The sequence below is a fragment of the Sus scrofa genome, chromosome 5, assembly GCF_000003025.6.
Source record: "Sus scrofa isolate TJ Tabasco breed Duroc chromosome 5, Sscrofa11.1, whole genome shotgun sequence".
NCBI lineage: Eukaryota > Metazoa > Chordata > Mammalia > Artiodactyla > Suidae > Sus > Sus scrofa.
The window spans coordinates 82,214,346-82,240,854 of record NC_010447.5 but is presented as its reverse complement, the minus strand read 5'-3'; the positions used below and the strand labels follow the sequence as shown (position 1 = coordinate 82,240,854).

General features: G+C 39.3%; 1 protein-coding gene across 3 annotated transcripts in view; it reads right to left on the bottom strand.

The window, feature by feature from the left end:
- Positions 1–26,509, bottom strand: part of WASHC3 (WASH complex subunit 3) — a 104,300-nt gene that overhangs the window by 18,698 nt on the left and 59,093 nt on the right. Inside the window, exons 8-10 of one of the 3 annotated variants that reach the window (XR_002344197.1) lie at positions 21,969–24,640; positions 18,139–18,202; positions 2,506–2,617 (exon numbers count right to left, since the gene is read on the bottom strand). Coding sequence is in view for 2 of the 3 variants with exons in the window: in XM_021092678.1 (XP_020948337.1) it covers positions 24,556–24,640 (85 nt within the window). In the remaining variant the exon portion in view is untranslated. Of the gene's footprint in view, positions 1–2,505; positions 2,618–18,138; positions 18,203–21,968; positions 24,641–26,509 lie in introns of those variants that run through there. The other 2 variants (XM_021092678.1, XM_021092677.1) reach the window with 2 other exon arrangements.

Genomic DNA, 26,509 nt, shown 5'->3' with positions numbered 1-26,509 from the left:
TAGTATGGCCATTTTTACAATATTGATTTTCCCAATCCAGGAACATGGAATATCTTTCCATCTTCTTTGATTTCTTTGATTAAAGTTTTGTAGTTCTTGGCATATAGGTCCTTTACCTCTTTGGTCAGGTGTATTCCAAGGTATTTGATTTTGTGAGGTGCAATTTTAAAAGGTATCGTGTTTTTGTATTCCTTTTCTAATATTTCATTGCTGGTATACAGAAATGCAACTGACTTCTGAATGTTAATCTTATATCCTGCTACTATGCTGAATTTATTAATCAGTTCAAGTAGTTTTTGGGTGGAGTCCTTAGGGTTTTCTATGTAGAGTATCATGTCATCTGCATACAGTGACAGTTTTATCTCTTCTCTTCCTATATGGATGCCTTTTATTTCTTTTGTTTGTCTAATTGCTGTGGCTAGGACTTCCAAAACTATGTTAAAGAGCAGTGGTGAGAGTGGGCATCCCTGTCTTGTTCCAGATTTGAGTGAGAAGGCTTTCAGTTTTTCCCCACTGAGTATTATATCTGCTGTGGGTTTATCATAAATGGCTTTGATTATATTCAGGATTGTTCCCTCTATACCCAGTTTGGCGAGGGTCTTGATCATGAATGGATGTTGGACTTTGTCGAATGCTTTTTCTGCGTCTATTGAGATGATCATATGATTTTTGACTTTTTTTTTGTTAATGTGGTGTATGATGCTGATTGATTTGCATATGTTGAACCATCCTTGTGAACCTGGGATGAACCCAACCTGGTCATGGTGTATAATTTTTTTGATATGTTGTTGGATTCGGTTGGCTAAGATTTTGTTGAGAATTTTTGCATCTATATTCATCAATGATATTGGCCGATAGTTTTCTTTTTTGGTGGTATCTCTGCCTGGTTTTGGAATGAGGGTGATGGTGGCATCATAGAATGTCTTTGGGAGTATTCCTTTTTCTTCAACCTTTTGAAAGAGTTTAAGGAGGATGGGCACCAATTCCTCTTTATATGTTTGATAGAATTCACCTGTGAAGCCATCTGGTCCTGGACTTTTATTTGTAGGGAGGAATTTTATGACCTCTTCAATTTCATTTCTAGTGATCGGTTTGTTCAGTTGGTCTGTTTCTTTTTGATTCAGTTTTGGCAGGCTGTAAGATTCTAGAAAATTGTCCATTTCTTCCAGATTGTCAAACTTGTTGCCGTATAGTTGTCTAACTCTTTCTAATCAAGGCCTAAGGAGTTATTCCACAATGCCACTGGGTAGAGTTTCCTGGCGGTCTTAGGGAGTGAAGACTTTCCACGAAAGACTTGTCTTTTTTTTTTTTTTTTTTTTGTCCTTTTTTTGTCTTTTTAGGCCACACCTGTGGCATACGGAGGTTCCCAGGCTAGGGGTCTAATTGGAGCTGAAGCTGCTGGCCTACATCACAGCCACAGCAACACGGGATCCTTAAGCCACTGAGCCAGGCCAGGGATCAAACCCGAAACCTCATGGTTCCTAGTCAGACTCGTTTCCACTGTGCCATGATGGGAACTCCTCCACTAAAGACTTTTCAGTATTATGGACAGAGGTCAAGTTTGAACTAAAGCTCTATTAAAGGAGCCTACAAACAACCCTCATTTATCGAACACTTGCTATGTCTCGGGCACATGCCAAATGCTTCATATATACATATTTCATTTATATATTCACTTAAATTTTTATTCGCATGGCAGGCATCTATGCTATGTGCGAGGATCCAATAGAGAAAAGACATATGTGGTTCTTGACCTCTTGGAGCTTCTAGCCTTCCCTATAACAGAAATTCCATAACGTTTGTTTCTCTACTGCTTCCATTTACAGGTGATGAAAAGGGCCCAGAGAATAACAATGATGGCTACCATATACTGACCATCCACCCCACGTCAAACGCTTTCCCAAGCATTCTCTGAGTTAATCTCCACCAACAGCCCTATGAGATAGGAAATGGAAGCACAGGAAGCTAAAACGTCTGTTTCAAGGTCACAGAGGTAGTAAGCATAGGTAGAACAAGGGTTGTACCAAAGTTGTTTGGTACCACTGTCCATGATTTTAACCATTAAATTACACTGTCCGGTTGGATTCCTGCTATGCATGCTAAAAGATGGTACACATAATGTCAAAACTCTGGGACACCTAGGAACCAAGAAGCATAAAATACTTTGTCTACAGACAAATTGTGTTTTCAGCAGTTGTACACAGGTCATAATTTCTTGAGTACTTACCATACGTCAGAGTACTGCACCTGTACACATGATGTTCAGGTAAAACACAAGCATAATACAAGCCCTTAGTAGGTTCTCAGTATAGCAGGCAAATGAGAAAGTGACAGGAATAAATAAGTAATGCTAGTGAGAACCTAGGAATTATTAACAAGCAGAGGCTGCTGGCCGTGATAGTGCTGACTCCGCATTTGGACAAAAATGTGTTTGTATTTTTGCAAGGCTGCATTTGCTTTATTTAAATATAGAGATAATAAATATCTACATAAACCTTCACTTACCTATTAGAAAGAGGGCAATTTCTGAAGGATTATACACCAGCCATAAAATTTATTGTGTACCGTAGTTTACATGTCCATTTAAGACATCCAGTTGCAAGGCATGGACACAGTCCTTGGAAATAAAAACACCAACTTGAACAATTTTCAATTTCACATAAATTCTATTAAAGAAGAATAAAACAGTGAAATCGCAAAATTTCTCCATTCTCTTCCACCATATGGGTTTCTTTGAGTTTTAGTAATATTATAAATAAAGCAGCTTCAAGATTAAATACAAAACAGTGAACAATTTAGAAATATTTTGAAGAAGCAAGTATTATATCCCAGTGTTGCCAGGCTTTCAACATAAGAAAGACAGAAAACAGAGGGAGAATTCTCATTTGTTCTATCAAGAAAGCATAAATATTGGCTCTGTATTAAGCCAACCTCTTGCAGCTGTACACCAGCTCTCAACTATTAAAAAGATTCTTAAATTCCCAGGGAAACAAAAATCAATTTCCATCATATAAATTTGTATATAAATCCACTGCACTTTACTCCAAATATTTTCTCATCAAGGAGTTTGGAACAAAATTTTTTTTGAAAGAGAAAATCTCCAGTTCACCGATTGCACCATTATAAATATTTGAATGACTTCCAGTAACTTTTCTTAGAAAATCTCAATGTCTGTGTAACATGCCAATGACAGCTCAGCAGTAATGTCAATACATTTCATTATCTGGCAAGACAAGCATTCATAGCAATAGATTGGAATTCAGATTGCCATTTTCATATATTATATTTCACTTTTGTCACAGCACACTGGATGGTTATTCTTGCCCTCTTGGCAAGATACTCATTTCTGGGCTTATATTAAAAATCTATTTTATCTCTTAAAGCTTAGAATGAGCTAAGTGATTACTGTTTTAATCCTAAATCAATATGTGCAGTCAGGTCTTGAAAGAATTCCAATCACTGTAGCCCTTGTTCATATTTTGGATGGATAATGATGCCATTGGGGTGTTTTCCTTGGGGCTCATTTAATATAGTCTACTTGTGGGAATTAAGGTTGCTAGTCTAGTGACTATCGTTCACATACTTCAATCAAAGTCAAGGATAGGATATTAATTTTCTGGGTTTTGTGAGACTGCACTGGCAAAGTGAAATACACATATTTGTCAAAGTATGGAGAAATAAGAGTAAAATGGAGATGTACTTCTCAAACTTCAGTATGCATTAGAATCTCCTGGTATGCTAGTTAAAACATCCCTATGTCCCGTAATTAGTGATTCTGATTCAGTAAGTCTGTGTGGGGTTTGGGACTTTGATTTCCGATAAGTTCCTAGGTGATATTGATGTTCCCAGCTCAAGGACCACCTTTTGAGGAGCAGTGAAACTAAACAGAGTGGTCAATAGCAAAGATTAAGATCTTGCCTTTGCCATTTATGGGCTTGTTGATGTGGGGTACTTCACTTCACCCATTTTTAAGCCTTAGTTTTGTCACTGAGTGTTTTGTAAGAATTAGACAAGTCTGTATGGCACTTGACATAATGCTGGAAAGATACCGAATATGTGCCAAATAAATGATAGGATGGTTATTAGAAATGATGAAATCTCCTTTTCTGGGATCCATCTGGTTGAATATACAGTTCTTCTGTTCCATATTCTAGTGTATTTAGCAAATTATTGAAGTATGTCTAGATTAGGGGCTATCAGATTTGGTGCATTAGCAACTACTCGGGATTTAAATTGCTCACTTAAATATTTTGATCCCTGGGCCTTCCAACCAAATACCATACTGAAACTTTTTCTTTCTTTTTTTTTTTTTTTCCATACTGAGATTTTGATTCTCTGTCCTTTGGAGTATTTTTCATTTAAATTGCTTTATAGTCCACGGCTCCACAGTATGTCTCCTTATAAATGATCTTTTATTTTTAAATTTTTATTTGTTTATTTATTGCTTTTTAGGGGCACACCCACGGCATACAGAGGTTTCCAGGCTAGGGGTGGAATTGGAGCTACAGCTGCCGGCCTACGCCACAGGCACAGCAACACAGGATCTGAGCTGACTCTGCAACCTACACCACAGCTCAAGGAGACACCAGATCCTTGACCCACTGAGCGAAGCCAGGGATCGAACCTGCAACCTCATGATTACTGGTCAGATTTGTTTCTGCTGAGCCACAACGGGAACCCTTGATTGATCTTTTAAAGAACAACATCAATTTACTTTCAAAGTCAAACTCAAATCTTTGGAGACTAATATCCTTTCTCTCCATATTTTGCTATTAAGAGAACTGGTGTTCTGCCAAGGCAACATTTTAATAAATTTAAGCTTGAGATTTTCATTGTCACGTGAACACTGAAATTGGCTCTCAATTACATAAAGCAGCCAATTCAACAGGATACGTGTATTGGATTTACAACGAACATGTCTGTGAAAAAAACAGTTTAAAATCCCTGATTTTGTGGTTTTCTGTTACTTCGTTAAACAGGTATAATCCACCAATCATAAGCATCTCAGCTATTTCGGGCTAAGTTAATCTTGAGAAGTATATGATTTTATTTTAGTCAAATGTTAACAAGTTAATGTCTTGCATTCAATAGTTTATTTATTTTTTCACTTAATACTAAGTTCCATTTCCATGGCAGGTGATGGTCTAGATACTGGGGAAAACACTCACCCTCCCAGAGCTTACAGTCTAGTGAGAACAGTAAAAGCTGAGTTATTCAAACCTCATTTTAACATGCTGATAAATCTCCAGCCTTTACCAGTTAACAAATTGTAGAAAGTTTCAGCTCATTGTTTGTTTGTTTATACTAAATTACTCATGAAGCTGTTAACCATCACTCAAAGCTTCAGACACAGTGGATGATGTCTTCTAGAAGCAGAACCCTTCCAGAGCTTCTTACCAAAGAAACACTCTACGTTTTCTATGATTTTTTTTTTTTTTGTAAAATGAATGTATAGAAAGCAAATTAAGTCAGCTTTGCAGCTTGCAACTAGATGTTACATATACTTTCTAGTAAAATGACATAATTGAAGACAAAGTACCAATTTGCATTTCAAACTTGGTCTTTGAGCATTTCAAAAGATGCAAGGATTTACATTATACTACCTGATATAGACTGAATGTTGTGTCCCCACCCATAACACCTTACTCTAAACAAATGTGTGTGTTTAAGGCATAACCTCCAAGGTGATGGTATTTGGAGATGGGGATCTGGGAAGCTGACAAGAGTAGATGAGGTCCTGAGAGTGGGCCCTTCATGAGGGGATTAGTGTCCTTAAAAGAAAAGAAACCAAAGAACTTGCACTCTCTCTCTCTCTCTCCCATGTGAGGACACAGCAATAAGGTGGATGTCCGTGAGCCAGGAAGCAGCTCTCATCAGAAACCCAATCAGCTATACCCTGACCTTGGACTTCCAAGCCTCTAGAACTGTGAAAACAAATTTCTTTTTTTTTTTAAGCCACCCAGGGTATGGTATTTTGTTATGGCAGCCTGGGCAGGCTAAGATATGACCTTAAAAGGAAGACAGGAATTTGTACAAAATGGTGAAAATGATTTAAACTTATCTATTATTCCCAAGCAGGGCCCTCAGCCCCAGTCTGCCAGGCTGGTCTTGACCATTGCCTACACACAATTTGCTTTCTTGCCTCTGGTTTGCTCTCCTCTTTGTGCTATTTTCCTTACCCCAAATCATCCACTTCTGGAAATCGTGATTAGCCCTGGTCCTTTATCAAATGGTCCTTTATTGCAAAACTTGTTTCACAATACACTTAGCTGCATTTTTCTATGGTGTCCTTATGTTGGTTCAAGGATGTAGGTCTTATATGCTCGACTAGATATCAAACATCTCCAAGGCAATCCTAGGGTCCAGACTTTTTAAATCTCTTGTGTCCTCCAATGGCTCTTGTCAAGTGTTGTGCAAATAAAATGGGAATAAAACTTACTGAATGAAAACTGAACTAGATGCTGAGAGCCAACGGATGTTCTGAGGCAAATGAATCAAATGCAAGGAAGAACAATAAAACCCTGGCTCCAGAGCCTGCGGGTGAGGGTGGGAGAGAGTCATTCTGGATAAGTGAGTTTACTAGACGGCTGAGGATTTATCCTTTTAAACACCAAGAGTTTTAATTATCTTGGATGGAAACATTTCCAATATAGTAATCGTTCCTGCCTTCTAAAAGTGCATTATAAACATAATCCAGCTTGATGACTCGAGGTTGTCATTGAAAGTAGCATTGTGCTATAACACCTCAGGCCTTTGGAGTTATGTAGAACTGTTTGTCCCTATTCTAAATGGCTGCAGATTGCTGGTTTTTTTTTTTTTTTTTTAATTGTCATTTGTTTTTTAGCTTTTCTGGGTCCTCCCTTGCTGCTGGATTGTCAGTCCCATTGATGCCAGGGTGACTGATTGTGCCATTTCTACTCCCTGTTCCTAATTTGCTGCTTCTCATCTGAAATGAGCTTGGAAATCAAATTCTCAATCTTCCTGTGGTTGTTGTCATGATTATTATTGTTAAAGATGTGTGTAAACTGAGAGCGAAGGGCTCTATGTGAGGACCTGCCAAGGTCCCCATGGCTAAAGTGTACAAGAAACAAACACATATATGGTATGAACTCCTAGTTAAGCTTCTCTGAAGCCTTTTAAATTTAATTCCTATTTTTAATTTTCTGGTCTGAAAATAAAACTTTCTAGACATGCATTTTTCAGATAGATTAGGAATTCAATCATGTGTTCGACAAGCAATCACTGAATGCTTACAAAGTGCAACATGCATACAAGGGCTGTAGGATGGTTGTCTAAAATGGATATTCTATGTCCAGCTTGCTGTTTTCGGTTTTGCACTAGCATATAATAGGTACTCAATAAATATTTGTTGAATCAATGAAATGAACTTTATAACCTAAGCAGATATAAGACACTGACACAGATACATATATAAACAAGCTTACAATGTAAGCTATAGTAAGGATCATAACAAAAATACAAATAATGTACAAAGACCAAAAGATTACCTCCTGCTAGGAAATCCAGAAGGATTTCGTGGAAGAGGTAGTGGTTTTGACTGGGACTTGAAGCATTCAGCAAGAAATTAGGGAAGTGGGAAGAGACAAAAACACCACAGGCAAAGGCCAGATGCTAGGATGGGGAGGGTGTATTTGGGGGACAATTAGTACATTTTGGCTGAAGTACATGTAGGGGAGTAGAAGGAGATCAAATTATAAGATTATATTTGGGTCAGAGCATGGGTGGGCCTTGAATGTCAGACTAAAGAATTTGGACATTGTTTATTAGGTGATGGGGAGGAACTGAGGGTGTCTGAGCTGGGAGGTGACATGCTTAGAGCTGGGCTTTAGAAATCTTGCTAAATGTTGGAATTTAGGAGTTAAAGGGCAACAGGGCTGGAGGTGATTCCAAGGGTACAGGTGGAAAGCAACATGAGCCTGAACTAGGATGTTGGCAGTGAGAATAGCTGAGAGGGATGATTGTCAGAGACACTGCAGAGGTAGAATAAGAGGATGCAGCAACTTATTCATTGTCAGGAGAAATGGAGAAGGACACATTGGGAAATCCAAGTGATGCCCTTTCCAGAATGAACTTGAAGAGTCCAAAAGAACAGGTTTAAAAGGATGGTGATGAGTCCGACTTGGGACATGCTGAGGTGTGAGAGTGAATTGTTGATAGCTCTGCTGTAAAAAGAATAAATGGGAACCTGCCCCGAAAAACACTAAAGGGATAACAAATAACAAATGAGTGCTCATGTGGACTCAGCTCATAAAAAGGAATTAAAGGTCAACATCTTATTTTTAGTTCTTTTTGACATGACTATATTAAAAATTGTTTTCAAATAACTTTAAGTGCCCCCTTTAAAAAAAAACTTCTATTTTTATTTGTCTTATTAAGATTAATGCTATGTAAAGTTTGAGCATTACTGGAGTTACTCATGGATTAGTAGCAGCTCCTATGTGAAACCAGACATCGAACAAGAAAACAAACACATTGAGAAAACTTCCCCCAAACAGCAGATGGATCTTGACTTGCCATCAGAAACAAAGGTGTTTTCAGATTAGCAGGCAGCATGTCCATGGAACAAGAACAAGTAGGGAAGCTAGAATACTAAATTGGATTTTATAGAATGGAAGAGTAGGCTTCTGACATGTAAACAGGAGGGAAAAGTGCATTCTAGGCAAAGGAAGCTGTGCATATAAACCTGTCATGAAGGAATGGTATGGCATCGTCAGGGGATGGCATGAGGCCATTTGGCTGGAGCACGTGTGGAGAGAAGGAGAGAGAGGCCTGCAATCAAGGAAAGGTAAAGTTGTAGCTTGAGAAATAGGATGGGGCAGGAAGGGGGAGTGGGCTTCATATTCAACACTAAAATTTGCACTTTTTAACAGTGGGTAACCATCTCAGTGGTCCACTGGGGAGGCAGAATAATCAGATATATTCAAGCAAATTCTGAGTGGATCTATGGAGGATATTTAAGGATTGAGGAATAGAGGCAGAAATGAGGCTACTAAGGTGTTCCTGAAAGCAACTGAGGATCTGAGTAAATGAGGTTATGAACCAAGCTAGTGCCTAGCCTATAACAGATGCTCAATGTGTGCTAGCTGATAGGTTGTTGGGGTTGACAACAGTTTTTGGTTCATCAGAATTGGATGAGCCTCCTCTTGGATTCAAATCAGCTTTAGCAGTAGTTGCTGGGACAAATGTCCTGAAGAGAAGGATCTAGAAGATTAATACTATAGCCAGAAGCAAGGTTTATCTTTGGCTTGGGGCACATGTTGATACAGAAGATATAGGGAAGCAAAATACCACCAGCTTCTGGTGGACCTGCTTTCTTCTAGCATTCAGAGCACCCTGAGGCATAATCAGTCTGTACAGAAACATGCCAAATCCTTGGAAGGCCAATGTAGCTTCTAAAAAGTTCAAGGGGAAACTGCAGGAGATCTCCATCGTAGAGACTACTCTTTTTTATTTTTATTTTTACTTTTTGTTTTTTGTTTTTTTTTTTTTTGGTCTTTTCTAGGGCCGTACCAGTGGCACATGGAGGTTCCCAGGCTAGGGGTCTAATCAGAGCTGTAGCCGCCGGCCTTCGCCACAGCTACCACAACATGGGATCCGAGCCAAGTCTGTGACCTACACCACAGCTCACGGAAATGCCAGATCCTTAACCCACTGAGCTAGGCCAGGGACTGAACCCGCAACCTCATGGTTCCTAGTCAGATTTGTTAACCACTGAGCCACGACAGGAACTCCAGGAGACTATTCTTTTTTTAAATACAGTGAATATGTACTACCCTATAGCATTGATAACGTCCAACAAGGTAGCCACTAGGCATGTGTGGCTATTAAGCATTTGAAATATAGCTAGTTCAAATTCAGATTTTCTGTGAGTATAAAATACACAGTAGATTTCAAAGACTTCCTATGAAAAATAATGTAAAACATACTTTTTATTGTATATATGTTGATAATATTTTATATTTATTGGACTAAATAAAATACATTATTAAAATAAATTTACTTTTGGAACTAAGCCTATAAGAATATTTAAAATAATTTTATATAGCTCATGTTAGCATTCTATTGGACAGAGCTACTACAAAAAGTTCAGTGTTATTTTATATTGCAAAAATAAACTAGTTCTATCTCCCCTGAACATTTTCCTTGTAGGGAAGCGGTTGACATGTACCCTAGGGAGAAATTTAAAATGTAATAAACAGATTAATGTATTCTTATCTATTATCCAGAATTGTTTATCTGCTTTTCAATGTTTCCATGGAGATTAGTGCACCTGTAGGGCTTAATGGCCCTGTTTTAACAGCCATGGTGTTCTGGACAGTTTGCATATTATAAACATTATTTTAGGGAGTTCATGTTGTGGCTCAGCAGTAAAAAAAACCTGACTAGTATCCATGAGCACAGGGGTTCGGTCCATGGCCTCGTTCAGTGGGTTAAGGATCCAACACTGCCATGAGCTGTGGTGTAGGTCAGATCCTGTGTTGCTGTGACTGTGGTGTAGGCCAGTGGCTGCAGCTCCAATTTGACCCCTAGCCTGAGTTCTTCCATATGCTGTGGGTGCAGCCCTAAAAAAAAAAAAAAAAAGAAAAAGACAAATTATTTTATGTAATTTTTATATAAATATAAAAAACTTGAAAGGGTTCATTATTTGGGGTTATTAAAAGGCATTAAAGATGAGGTGGGAAGCTCCCATTTTAACTACTTTCATATGAGGGCAAGTTATAGTCTGACATGTTCAAGTAGACTCAAACTTTCTAAAGAGGTTATTGCAAAATACTCTCCCGCAAAGCTTGGAGCCAATATCTCTATTAGAACATCACACAACAATTGTGAATTCTCAAACCAGAGTACTTGAAGGATCACTTTGCTTTCCCACTGGTGAAGAACAAGTAACTGTTCAGAAAGGGCATTCTTGCACTGAACTTCGGGGCTTCCAATTCTTTTTCTTTCTCCCCTTATGCACTAGCGGAAATTGTAACATCTGATCACAATATTGACCTTTAGCTTAATTTTCCCTAATTTTGCAGAACCTTCCTGCTTCACACCAACAATCCCCTATGATTCTATAAATTTGGTGTGTGTTAGCATTTAACAGAATGTGAAATAACTTCTTGAATTCTCCACCAAATGGAACTGATTATACAATGAAAATAACTTAAGGAAGGATCTGAGACATCATGTAAAATATTTTACTATGTTTTGCAAGGCTCTTTGCATTTAGGAAGCAAGAAGTTTTGTTTTTAAATGAAAGAGGTCTCTCTTTCTCTCTTTTTTTTTTTTAAAGCAAAACCTTATTCACTCTTTGAAATGTGAGGAAAAAAATTTTTTTTTTCAAAAGTGAAATGACGACTATGAAATCCAAAAGGGAGAATTATAACCTGAGGTGTGCCTGCCACATGTATGGTTTGCTGTGCTTCAAAGTACATAGACAGTCTGATAGTACTCAGTAGACACAGAACCTTTCGGACAGAACAGGCAGTTCTTAAATACCTGTCACCGGCGTTATACAGCAGAGCAAGATGGAACTGAAAGATTCTTATGTCAAGCCTTTAATACTGGTACAACAAAAATGACTTCATCTGTGCAATTAGTGAACAAGCTGTTCCCACTTATCTAATACCTCCAGGAAGAGAACCTTATTCTGACTTTGATTTGTCCTGTTTTCCCTGCACACTGAATGTTGCAAGCTTATGTCAGCTAAAATCTCTTGGCCTAATAATTACAGCCAGCACTGAAAAACTCTTCCCCCAAATTACCAGTGCAAACAAAATGAGGGAAACATAAACTAAACTCAGTCCTCCCGCCCCCATGTTACCTTCCCTTCTTCACCCCAGGAGTTCTGTGATCAAAATGTTTCAGCACCTTTTCATCTATAAAATCAAACTACATTTCTGTTTAATAAATTAATTTTTACTGAGCTTTTATTTGCTACCACTTTCATTGCCTTATTGCCCTCTTTGGGCAGTGTATTCCATAAATTTTAAAATAATTAAACTCTTTTATTTAAAGGAAAGAAACTCTAAAAGATCACCTTTTTTTTCCCCATTCAGTTTCAAATGTCTAAAGGGAGAAGTCTGAAGAGAGACACGCAGTTCTAGAAATATATTATATTATATGTATATATATATTATGTGGCCAGTGTATAGGAGAAATACTTTTTTCTAAATAAACAAACCCAATTGTCCTTCCCATCAAAATCTGAAAAGAAATATCCAAAGCCTTTTCAAATGTACCATTCTTCCAGGCCTAATCTATCATGCTAGTGATAAGCCTTCGGAGTCTGGGGACCATCAGCAAAGTTGCTTAAGTGGTGCCAATTTCTTCTAGGACTTAAAGGATCCAGATTCATTATTCCAGAGTGAAAAATGGATATGGAAAAGGGCAGTAAATTGGGATATGCTCCCTTTAAAGCAGCAGTAATAAGCTACTTACGCTGTGGCTTGTCAGGAGGCACTCTTAACCTACAGCACATTCCATTTTCATTTGAGAAGAATATGTTACTAAAAAGATTATTTTCACTTCAAAAAGTATTTTCATTTAATTCCACATCTGATTTCTGCTGGAATGATATATGTAGCTCCACTCTTGTCATGTCACTCTACTTTTCAAAAGGACAAACATGCTAATAGGGATCAAAGACCAGCTGTAAAGATGTAAGTGCCCACTATGTCCTAATACAGTTATTAGCTTTAAACTGAATTTTTCTTTTCTTTTTTTTTTTTTGCTTTTTAGGGCCATACCTGTGGCATATGGAAGTTCCCAGGCGAGAGATCGAATCAGAGCTGCAGCTGTCAGCCACAGCCATGACCACAGCCACAGGCACAGCAACTCCGGATCTGAGCTACATCTGTGACCTACACCACAGCTCAAGGCAACACCAGACCCGACCCACTGAGCAAGGCCAGGCATCCCACCCGCATCCTCATGGATAACAGTCGGATTCATTCCTGCTGCACCCAAACAGGAACTCCCTAGTTGGATTCTTAACCCACTGAGCCACAATGGGAACTTCTGCTTTATCTTTCTAAAAGAGGATCTGATTTAGGAGATGATTTCACTTGGAACATTTTTTTTTTTTTTTTTTTTTTTTTTTAGCACTTAGCCTGGTAGCCTGGAAATAACAGAGTAAATGTGTCAATACTAGCCATATTTTAGCACTTTTCTAGTCTTTAGGGCATAAATTACAGAGCTAGACCAGGGCCAGACTAAATTATTTTGGCAGATGAAGCATATGAAGCATTTCCTCTGAGGAAAATTTAGGGCACTGGATTAGATCACCACTTTGATGGGTATACAACTGATTAGACTAGGTATTAACTAGAGGCAACTACAGTTTATGTAGATTCTCTCTTAGGATCTTTTGTTTTTTCCTAAACATTTTAGAAATGATATGGATGCATGTTAACATACCAAGATGAATACAGAAAAAGACAATATTTCAGAGGAGAGAAATGTTCTTGGCATAAGAGGAAAGTGGTTAGAATTAAAAGGAGAAAAGTTCATTGAGAACAATATTGGGAGGAAACAGGATTTCATTCATTAAAAAAAGAAGAGTTGCTCAATGCCTACTGTGTGCCAGGCTCTGCTCTAGGTGCAAGCTGAATTCTCAGGAACTCATGTTCTAATTAAGTGGCGTATGGAAGTTCCTAGGCTAGGGGTCTAATCGGAACTGCAGCTGCTGGCCTACACCACAGCCACAGCAATGTCAGATCCAAGCCTCATCTGTGACCTACACCACAGCTCACAGCAACGCTGGATCCTTAATCTACTGAGTAAGGCTGGGGATCGAACCTGTGTTCATGAATGCTAGTCAAAATTCGCTTCTGCTGAGCCACAACAGGAACTCCAAAATGTAGAGTTTTTATAGACACTTTTTATCAGGTTGAGGAAGTTCATTTCTACCTTAATTTGTTGAGAATTTGTATCAGTAATGGGCATTGAATTTTGTCAAATGTGCTTTCTGTTGAGATAATCATACGGGTTTTCTTTTGGTTTGTTAATAAGATAAATTACATTGATTTTTGGGTTTTAATCCAACTTTGCATTCCTGAGATAAATTCCACTTTGACGTGATATATTAATTGTGGTTTTTGTTGTTTGTTTTGCTTTTTAGGGCCACACCAGAGAAAATGGAAGTTCCCAGACTAGAGGTCAAATCCCTGCTGCAGCTGCCGGCCACAGCCACAGCCACAGCCACAGCCACACCAGATCCAAGCCGAGTCTGCAACCTACACCACAGCTCACAGCAACGCTGGATCCTTGACCCACTGAGCAAGATCAAGTATTGAACCTGTGTCCTCATGGATACTAGTCAGGTTTGTTACCACTGAGCCACAATGAGAATTCCCTAATTGTTCTTAAAAATAGATTTTTTTTTAAAGTATAGTTTTACATTTACAGAATAATTGAGCAAATGGTATAGAGATCACAGACACACACGCCACACCACTTCACAACCCCTCCCTCACCCGACTTTGGTTTCCCCTACTGTTAATATCTTGCACTAGGGTGATTCATTTGTTATAATTAACAAAACAATTTTTGGTTACCATTAATGAACCAATATTGATACATTATCATTTCCTAGTCCATAGTTTATATTAATGTTCACTCTGTGTTGTTTAGTTCTATGGGTTTTGACAAATGAATAACGGCATGTTATTCACAGTTTCATACAGAATAGTTTCATTACCCTAAGAATGCTTCACCTATTCAATCCTCCCCTCCTCCCCTCACATCCTGACAACCAATCATCTTTTACTACTGCTATAATTTTGCCTTCTCCAAAATGTCACATAGTTGAGATCATACTACATGTAACCTTTCCAGACCGGCTGCATTCCCTTAGCAATATGCGTTTAAGGTTCCTCTGTGGCTTTCCATGGTTTGGTAACTCATTTCTCTTCATCACCAAACAGTATTCCATTATATGAATATATTCGAGTTTGTTCATTCATTTGCCTATGGAAAGACACCTTGGTGACTTCTAGTTTGGGGAAGTGTGAATAAAGCTGCTATAAACATTCATGGGTAGATATCTAGGAACATGATTGCTATATGGTAAAACGATGCTTACCTTTGTAAGAGACTGTCAAACTGTTTTTCAAAGGTTGTACTATTTTGTGTTCTCATCAGCAATGAATGAGGGTGTTACTGGTGCTCTGCATCCCTCCCAGCATTTAGTATTAGCAGTACTTTGGATTTTAGTCTTTCTAATAAATATGTGGTATAATTTTACTGTTGTTTCATTTGCAATTCCCTAATCATATGATTATGAGCAATTTTTCATATTTTTATTGGACATCTGTATATTTTCTAAGATATCAGATTCAATTTGCTAAGACTTTTTAAAGAATACTTACTTCTGTTTTCAGAAAGGATATCAGTTTATCATTTTCTTTTATTGTAACATCTGTCTGCTTTTGGTATCCTATTAATGTTGTTCTCATAAAATTACTTAAGTAGTTTTCTCTTTTCAATGTTCTGGAAGAGAGTGTACAATTGGTATTCTTTCTGAAATGTTTGCACTGATGAATCCATGTTTGGGGGTCTAGTTTTCTTTATGGGAATGTTTTTAACTATACATTCAATTTCTTTTGTAAATAAAAGGCTGTTCAGATGATTTATTTCTTTTGTAGTTATTGTGTGTGTGTGTGTGTGTGTGTGTGTGTGTGTGTGCTTTTTTATGGCCACACCTGCAGCATATGCAAGTTCCCAGGTTAGGTGTCTAATCAGAGCTACAGCTGCCGGCCTACACCAGAGCCACAGCAAGCTGGGATCCAAGCTGTGTCTGTTACCTACACCACAGCTCACAGCAATGCTGAATCCTGGACCTACTGAGCAAGGTCAGGGATGGAACCCGAATCCTCATGGATACTAGTCAGATTCGTTTCTGCTGCACCACAATAGGAACTTCCTGGAGTAATTTTTGATAGTTTGTATCTTTCACGGAATTCTGTCATAGATTTTGCCCTTGGGGGCCTTTTATTTTGCTCTCTAGGTACTCTGTATTTACACAGGCCATTAAATGCTGCTTCTAGGTTCTGCAAATTTTCTAAGGTTTGATTTGGAAAATAAGAATGACAGTGTAGCAATGCATGAACCAGTATGATTAAGCTGTCCCTAAGAAAATGCAGAAGTAGCTTTACTTGATTGCTACAGGGTCACATATTTTAATATAAGTGAAAAAACGAGATGCTGTTGTTAGAATATTTTTAAGAGAAGTATAAAATTTTTTTCACAACCCTACTTTGCAGATTACAATTTAAATTTTAATAAGATTACTGACCTTTTAAGTATTTTGCTTTTGTATGGATAATTAAAAGTATTAATATTTAAGATATGACTATTGCCAATAGATTACACATTTTTGTTTATATAAATAAACCTCTTTTCTTTCTTACATTTCTCAGGGGAATCATTTAACTCCTCTGGGCTTCAATTTATTCACTGGTAAAAATGAGGCAAGTAGACTAGACATTTACTAAGATTTCTTCTTAGACTTTAAAAATGTTATTACTCCAATACTTAGAACTATGAAAAAATATTTGTTAACTATGAAACAAAGTGTTTACTTTTAAGGTGTTTAGTTAATCAACCTAAACATAGATGCCCAGTAAATAATTTGTAGATATTATAAAATGATTTTTTTTTTCCCAATTTACTTCCTTGTAAGCTGCCAATTGAAGGTAATATTGTTTGGGGAAAGAGAAGAAATGGAGTCACAAATAAAATCTTTACACTCCATGTTCCAAAGGAAGATAAATGTTTTATTTAAAGCTATCTATCTGAAGTCCAAGTCAGAGTGACACTTTAGCGTCAGTACTTTTGTTTATCAATCTTACTAACAAAGACAACTTGGTTGCTTCTAGTTTGGGCAATTATGAATGAAGCTGCTATAAACATTGCATGTTTTTGAAAAGACACCTTGGCACCATGGCAGCAGCTGTTTAAAGTACAGGATTAAATTGTGGGAGTTTAAATTCTTCGCTAATCCTGGAAATCACGCTTGTTTTTTAGGGACGAGCTTGATCAGAAACAAAACAGTTTTACTCAATGTTACACTGACTGGGCCCTCTTCATGGCCACATGGACACAATTTATTCTTTAACAGGAGCCATGATCTGGTTCAGCTATAAAAGTTTCACTGTAGGGTATGTGTAAAAAGAAACATTTACAAATTACATTATAATACAACGGACTATAAAGATATAGATTTAGTCATTGTTTATTCTTTGCTCATTCTTGGAAGATTTTTAAAACTAAAAATTTTAATGAAAAAGCTCTGGAAATCTTGAGTGTGGCTTACCATCCAATTTGTCTTTATATCCAAGAAGAAAATTATACTTTTTTTTTTTTGGCTGTGTCTGCAGCATGTGGAAGTTCCTGGGCCAGGGATCGAACCTGTGCCACAGCAGAAACCCAAGCCACTGCAGTGACAATGCTGGATCCTTAACCCACTACACCTCAAGGGAATGCCTAAACATTTTAAATTAAGGTAAGTTCGGGTCAGTTTGGTGTTTTAGCAACAGCACTGTCTGTAGCCAATGCTTCTAGTAGTACCTGCAGCATTTCTCCCCAGTCCACCACAGATTTCAGCCATAGCTGTGGTAGCCTGTTCAACTCAATCTCTGCCTCGCTTTTTAGTGACAACAACGCACTTCAAATGAATGTCCCATCTCTCCACTTTCTGACAAAGTGTCCTTTCTAGGCCATGGGAACCTCTGAGGCCTATATGCAAGTATATCCCCAAGGTGCAGAGGAGAAATGTCCTTAACCAACGGGTCCAGGGCCAGTGGACCATGATCCAGCCTCTAGTCCTTCTAAGGGACAATTCTGGGAAGCACCTGCTCATTTCTAAAAAGGGTGCTGATCCTGGAATCAAGTTCCAAGCACTCACAATGGAAATCTTGATAGTACACCCTTGCATTGTATTTTCTTTCCTATCTCATTCTTCCTGCTCTCACTCCTGCTTCCTGGGATTCATTCACAAATCGGCTACTTACATCCAAATGATTGTTTCAGGGTTTGTTTTAGGAGGAATGTAACATAGGACTTTGGTAATGAGTGACCCTTGAAAGTAGATTCTTAGGATGAGATTCTGAAATTGAGGTGACTTACCTATTGCTATGATAAGCAGGATGGTGGTAATCCCTGGCGTGATCACAATTCCTAGGAATCTCACCTGTGATGGAATGGGATAAGAGAAATGGTTACCAAGTAGCTCTGTCACCAGAATGGTCTGGGGCCAAAGGACTGTGAAATGGCTTAGCATTTGTTATCTTCCTTGGAAGCTTTGAAAAAAGGGAAGTAACAGACTCAGATCAGCCAACTCTCATCTTAGGGTACACTGAAAGCCAAAAGTCCACCTTGGCAGTGTTTAAAGAAACCAACCATTATCTCCTTAGCCATAGGACTGCTGGAGTGAAAAGCAGACTCAGAGTGGAATAGTAAGGGTGGCAGAACTACGAAGGAGATAAAACAGGCAGTGTCCACAAGCCTCCTTTGCTAACGACACAGCCCTGATATCAAGGAAGAGGGACTAAAAATCGGGATGAGAAAATTTGAGTGGATGTGCCTGAGGAGCTTGAACCCTTGGTTTTCTCCGAACTCTCAAGTCAGCCAAGCAGCTCTTTTTCCCTCACAAAGGAGAGCAGCTTCTCCTTACCTGGAGACCATGCAGTGTTCACCTGAAGTAGATACCTTCTAAGATGACTCTTACTACCTTAAGGTCTAACTTCCTCCCATTGCCATGAGAAGAATAGCTATTGCCAAATTTTAGCTGAGAGAGAAAATATAGACCTTAATTTGGGAAGAAAAAGCTTTTACTGAAAGAATTTTAGGAACTGGCTAATAATTACTGACAGGAATTTAGAGAATATGTGTGGGAACGGGTATTGCATGTGCTGGCCCAGAGTGGCAGAATACAAGACTGGACAGAGGAGTTTATTGACAGGGGAGCACTCTTTCATGACTCAGATTTAACATCCTAGCAAGGACACATGTTGTTAACAGGCTGTTGGGATGGCTTCTTGAAACTTGCTCATGATAATGGCCACTACTAAATGAGAAAGAGATGCTGGAATTGCCCTGTCAAAGTGTTGAAGAGGTCAGTGGCTAGAGAGGTGGGGATGTTAGAATGGACTTACGTCATGTGTCAAGGATAACCAACCTACTCTTTTTCCAGGAAAAGTCCAGAGAACACACGAACACACACGCACACTCTCTCTCTTTTTTTTTCCCTCCAGTCCTGGTATGTGGAAGTTCCTGGGCTAGGGATCAAATTTGAGCCACACCTGTGACCTGCGCCACAACTGCAGCACTGGGCCACTGACTGAACCCACATCTCAGCAGGGACCCAAGCCACTGTAGAGACAATGCCAGATCTTTAACCTGCCGGGCCATAGCAGGAACTCCAAGAACTCTCTTTCCTAAGGCAATAAACACTATACTACTGAGAGTGACAACAATACTCCTGAGAAAATTAATTATGTCAGAATTCATAGTAGGAAATGATGCCACAGAATTGGACTCTCTTGTATTAACTGAGATAACAGAATCTATAATGGCAAGGAGGAGGTAGTGGTATTCCAACCATCACTGACAAAGTGGCAGTAAGGCTGAAGTGGCAACCAAGGCTCCTTGGTGTGCAAGAAGCACAGTATACCTCATGTTCAACGTAGAGGGCAAGAGACTAGCATATAGCTTTACTTGTAAAACCCCAAAAAGCAAGAGCCAGTGAGCAGAAAGTCAATGTCAACTGCTGTAATGGAAAACTGTTATTCTATAACTGTTATTTCATGTCCACTGATTGAAAAGAAGGCCAATGCCTTTTGAAGAATGCTCTCTATGCCACTGCAAGTATATAGAATAAATATCTGCCCAGCCTTTCTCTAAAGTATGATAAGCTACTTATCAAAGTAACTGCACAAATGCAATCCCTTCAAAGGGAGCTGGATAAGAGGGCTGAACTGACTTGATATCAAGGATCTAAAGTGTCATTGTTGTCCCTCACTGAGATAGCTTATGGATGCCAGTTAATAAATGAAGTCTGGTTCCACTCATCTTGCAGTAGGATCCGTTGGTCCAGATGGATCCCTGTGGCTATTTCCCTAGTCTCTAAGTGCATATTTGGGATCTTCTTAACAGTTTCACATTGGTTCCCTGCTCCATGGAATAAAATCCTTTATGATAGGGAGGATCAAGAAGAAATCCCTAAAATTGCACCCCTCCGCCTCAGCCAAAAGAGTAAACCAAAAACGATATTGCATTCTGAGTAGAGCTGCAGAGACTAGCACCGCCTTCAAAGACTTCAAAGTGGTACCCTCTGCATTCACCTATACGGCCCCTGCTAAAACCATATCCACACCATGGTGGAAAACAATGGGCTACCATAAACTTCATCAAGCGGTAGAACCAATCATCGCTGACGTGCCAGATATAGTACTTTTCCTGGAACATATCAATGCAAACTCAGGCACAGTATGTGGCTGCTGATCTGGCAATCATTAAGAACATCAAAAGCGTTTATATGGAAAGCATGATGCATGTTAGCCTATTGTCACAGGACTATGTTCACTCTCCTCCTCTATCTCCCACAGTGTAGTCTGCAGGGATCTTGTTCATCTTGTTACTCCACAGAACTTCATGCTGGTCCTCTATACTGTAATCAGGCTCATCAGACCTGGTGAAGGGGGAGCATAAAGCACGCTTGGTGCTCTATAAGACACACGTAAGCCAGGGGATGGAAGTTCAGAGCCCTGCAGATTTTAGAGGTCCAATGGTCGGGAGGGTGTTGGGACATGCCTTCCAAGTTAAGGACAAGTTATTGAATATGCCCCTCTACCATTAGGAAAGAGGGACAGCATGTTAGGGATGTTGATTTTTGAAGCTAAATGCTGCACACACCCATTTATGGGCAGAGTTGGAAGACTGCCAGTTTCAAGTGGGGCCCAGAGCAGGAGAATACTCTGCTGCAGGGTCAGCCTGTGATGCATGCTGCCCTTCTTCTCAGATTGTATAACTGATTATCCACTGATGCTATACGTATCTGTGGTAGAACACTGGATAGCATCTCTGGCAAGCTCTTACAGAAGATTAACAGTCAACAGATGATGCTTAGGTTCTGGGACTAGGGCATGCCTTCTCAGTTTGAAAAGCAACCCTTGGCAGGCCTCTGTGCCCAAAAGAAATCGAGAATCTGCTCCTATATGACATCAAGTAATTAAATAGAGTTGCCTGTCATGAGCTAGGTGTTATCAGGTTCACCAAATCATAAGGTCAGATGGTAAGAGTAACAATCCATTATTTGATGGAAATGATGCATTTGGGATCAAGCCTGAGCAAGTCCAAAGGGCACACATAAGTTACATGGACAAGCAGCTTGAACTCCCTATCATATACCCCTCTTGCACGACTGCACCTACTTCAACCTACCCCTGTGATATGGGGAATCCCCTATGGTCAGCGTATCAGTATTTATTGCTACAATAATGCTATATGATAAACAACCCACAAACTTTGTGATTCAACTATTAGCATTTATTTTTCAGGCAGCTAGGGCCAGCTGGGAATTGGCTAGGCAGATTTTCTGATCTCAGCTGGGTTTGCTCACACCTTGGGGTTGGCTGCTATGTGACTAGGACAACCTAGCTTTGCTCCACACATCTCTCCTTTTCCATCATTCCATCCTAGTCATGTTTTTCTGTGTCAGTGGTGGAGGGACAAGAGAAGGCAAGACCAAATCATCCAAGTGTTTTTCAAGCTTCTGCTCAGATAGCATTTGCTAACATTCTATTGACCCAAAGAAAATCACATGGCTACAGGTTCAGGGTCCAAAGGGGAGGCAGAATGCTCCATGTAGAGTGGGAAAGCAATGACAATTTTATGGGAAAAGGCATGTTGACAGAGAGAAGTGAAGAAGTGAGGCTATTTCAGCAATATCAACATACCAGATGACAGAGGAGGAAAAAGTGGGTCTTGTTCATGGAGGCACCAGCTTGCTATGTTGGGGAGAGCCAAAAATGGCTGGCTTCCATACTATATCCTCTCTCTGAGGTGGCTGGAAGGATTAGTAGTGAGGGAAAAATCTTCCTGATGGACATAGCTTCACACACTGCACTTGGTCATCCATGTTGATGGAGAAAGACGTGGCCTGAGTTAAAGATACACAGTCTTTTGATTATGGAAAAGTGTGTAGATTTTTGTGTCATGGAGTATCAATAACAGCCCACCTGAGAAGGCAAAGATTAGGTGGACAGGATGATTCCTTCAGCAGATTTCAGCCTGCCTTGCCCTTGACCACTCCAGGCTAACACCACACACCCACAAGTGAAGTAATCATGGTGGCAGAGATAAGGGCTATGCATGGACCCAACTGCTTAGGCTTTCTCTCGCTAAGGCTGCTATAACTACGACATTTTGAATATGTAATCTGTCAATAGCAGAGACTAGTGAGTTTGTAGCACTCCTTCAAAAGAGAAATTAGCCACTTGGGAGCAAGTTGTTATAATAATTTCCTTCCATCTTGAAGGAGGAAGCAATTCTTTTCTACTGCAATTAATTTGTACTCTTAATCCAGGCTTGTTTTCCCTTCCATCAGCACCCCTGTCATCCTTATTACCATCTGAGTGTCTACAGAATGCCTATTACCAACATGGTATCCTGCATTACACTACTTCAGATCAAGGGATAATTTTGTAACAAATAAAGAGCAACATGAATTACTGGATCCATGATCCTGTCATATGCAGCATTATCCAGAAACAGTCAATCAAATAGAACAATGAAATGGACTATTACAGGGTTTATATAGATACCAGTTCAGTGATTACAGCCTGTAGAGTTAGGGTGCTATTCTCTAGGATGTGATACATGCACTATACCAAAGGCCAGATCCCCAGCTGCTAGAATACTTGGGTCTACGAGTCAGGAGGACAGAAATAGGATTGGCCTTTCTTACCACCATTCTCAGTGACCTACTTGCAGAATTGTGCTTCCCATCCCTACCACCAGAGGCTCTGCTGGATTGGAGGTCCTGTTTCCTAGACAGGGGAAGAGGAAAAAGCTAACACATTTCTATCAGGAAGTAGAATACGGTTTCCACAGAACTGAAGCTACTGCTGCCAACTGGTCTTGGGTTGCTCATGTCTGTGGGATAACAGGTCAAAAAAAAAAAAAAAAAAAAAAGAGTTAATATGTTAGTTAACATGAGGAGCTAGGATTATAATTATCAAATGAAACAAGATGTGTCTGAAACCCAGGCAATGCACTGGGTGATTCTTGATGCTGCTATACCTGATGTGAACAGCAAATAGACAAATGTGATCATCAGAGCCTAAAAGGGGCAAAGTAACCAAGGCCCCAGATCTCTGAAGAGATGAGGGTCTGGGTTTCTCTGCAATGCAACCAAACTAGACCTGAATTTCTGACAGAGGGCAAGGAAAGTCTCAAATGATGGTGGAGGAAGGGGATTACGGATATGAATTTTGGTCTTAGGTTCAGTTTATAACAGGAACTATAGCTTGTCTCACTGATCCTCCGTGCAGCCTTTTATAGACTGTGACTGGCCATCACCTTGAAGACTTGGTGGACTTAACATGGGACTTAACAATTGTGAACAGGCAAAGGGTAGACAGCAGCACACACCTCTTTTGCCCCACATCACATCCCCATGTTAACTTCTGCTATCAGCTCACTCTGATAAGCATAATAAGAACGTCTGACTTTGACAGTATATGAACTAATGGCCAAGTTGTAAAGAGCTCTATATGCTAATAAACACCACCAATAAGTTCCAAACTCACAGTGTTCCCTTCATGGCTCAGCGGCTAACGAACCCGACTGGTATCCATGAGGACACAGGTTTGATCCCTAGCCTTGCTCAAAGGGTTAAGGATCTGGCCATGAGCTGTAGGTCACAGACACAGCTCAAATCTCACGTTCTATGGCTGTGGTGTAGGCCGGAAGCTACTGCTCCAACTGGACCGCTAGCCTGGGAACCTCCATATGCCGTGGGTGTGGCCCTAAAAAGACAAAAAAGTCCCAGACTCATGATAAATATGATATGTAAGCTTCCAGTCATCAAAGAAAATTTCAATCAAGTATCACTTTCTGCCAGAAATTTAACAACTCTTAAGATACAAAGGTACATAATACTTTTCATGCTAAAATATTCACAAAAATTGAATAATTCACTTGGCCAAATTCACTTTTTTTGCACTGAATCTATTTTTGATCAGTAAACTCATATTGACTTCATTTTAGAAGCTTACTTCTTCCTTGAAATACTCCATCTTAGTACTTTTTTTAGGCTATTCTATTTTTCAGTTTAAGGCCCTTTATTTTGGTAATAAGACATACTGCCAGGTTATTATAAATGCTTTATTTTATTTTATTTTTTTAACATTGAAGAAGCTTGGTGGTGGATATGTAGCCGTTTGATGTTTTTGTGACTAAGAGTTAAAGTTAAGGCTCTTCTTTTAATAGAATATAAATATGCACCAATACATGAATATGCAGTTGTTACCAAAATCAAGCTTAGTCACTAAAAGAAGATTCGCTATCAGAACTTTCTTCTGTATTTTTTTCACCTTCACCATCAGGCACTGGAGCATCTGGCCTCCTGAAAGAGAAGGAAAAAAATTTTAATGGCTTTTCCAGTTAAAAAAAAAAAAAGCGCTAACTGTAAATTAGATTCATCCTAGAATACTGTTGCTAATAAATCTGCCAAGTCTGTGTCCTTAACTGAGTGCCTCCCGCTCTCCACCACAGCATGCTTCTCACTGGTTTCTCCAGCACCATGGGGATTCAGTGCTATTCTTGTATAGGCCACGGTGCTGTTTTGCCTTGCCAGTCCTTACACAGTGTGCTACTTCAGCACTTTCTGCTTCTCATTACCATGGAGACCCAACTACAGACAGAGATGCGATCTGGTGAGCCTAGCATGACCAGTGCTAAATCCTTACAGCCTCCAAGTGTCCAGGAGGTACTGAGAAAGGAAAGCTAGAAATGGAAAGAAAAGGAAAAGGTTCATGTTCGGGGAGGCTTCGGGGAGTAATTTAAAAATGGAAAGTTCAAAAATGATTAAGAAACACAAGCAATATGGAAATTGTGTGAGAGAGGAGTGTCTGGTCAAAGAAGGTTCTTGATGTCTGCGGAATGTTTTCACTTATGTTTTATCATCAGAGAAAGACTATAATAAGAATGAATTGGTAAAAATGTCTTGAAGATTCCCTAGGCACAGTAAGAAAATATATGAGAATGGTTAAACTCCAACTTTGTATAGATGTGCTGTAATAAACCCAATGAAATTTTGATAGTGTCATTAAAATAGACAACTAGATAGGCTCCATAGTGTTTATCAGTATATCATTTAATCAATACGGCAGTACTATTACTCAGCCCCTATGCATTCTTAGCAAGAAAGTAAATAAGCAAATAAAATATACTTTGGGGGGGATCCAAGAGAGAATGTAAGAATAATATACCTGTCCTGTTTGTTTAAAATAAAATTTTAATTTACTTATATAAATGGAATAAACACTCCAATTAAAAGGTAAAAATGATTTAAAAACACCATTACCCAGTTAAAAGCCACAAGACTTATTTTTCCCGAAGGCTCCTTGATTCTTATTAAAGATTTAAAACACCAACAGATAAAATTCTTCTTTGTTATAAATATAACTATTACTAAAATAAGAAAATTATAGTCTCCTACTTACTTTGAGTTATTAAAAATTATGGCTGAGTTATATATCTTTTTAATACACATGCTACAAAATGGAAGAAATGCTAGTGCTGCTCCCTTGCAATTGGTCAAACATAAACTCATTTTTTCTGCTGTACAATTTTATTTTTAATTTTTTTTATTTTTTTATTTTTTTGTCTTTTTGTCTTTTGTTGTTGTTGTTGTTGTTGTTGTTGCTATTTCTTGGGCCGCTCCCGCGGCATATGGAGGTTCCCAGGCTAGGAGTTGAATCGGAGCTGTAGCCACCGGCCTATGCCAGAGCCACAGCAACGCAGGATCCGAGCCGCGTCTGTGACCTACACCACAGCTCACGGCAACGCCGGATCGTTAACCCACTGAGCAAGGGCAGGGACCGAACCCGCAACCTCATGGTTTCTAGTCGGATTCGTTAACCACTGCGCCACGACGGGAACTCCTGCTGTACAATTTTAGATTATGCCCATGAGGAACTCACATGCATAAAAGTTTAAAGGTGGGTACAGCGTTTATAGGTTTTGACTGATGCTCCATCTGCCTAAAATACTAACACTTCATAGACTTCATCATCTGCCACAGGAGCCAGAACTCTAGGAGTTCCTGTCATGGCTCAGTGGTTAACGAATCCAACTAGGAACCATGAGGTTGTGGGTTCAATCCCTGGCCTTGCTCAGTGGGTTAGGGATCCGGCGTTGCCGTGAGCTGTGGTGTAGGTCGCAGACATGGCTCGGATCCCCGCGTTGCTGCGGCTATGGCTGTGGCTGTGGC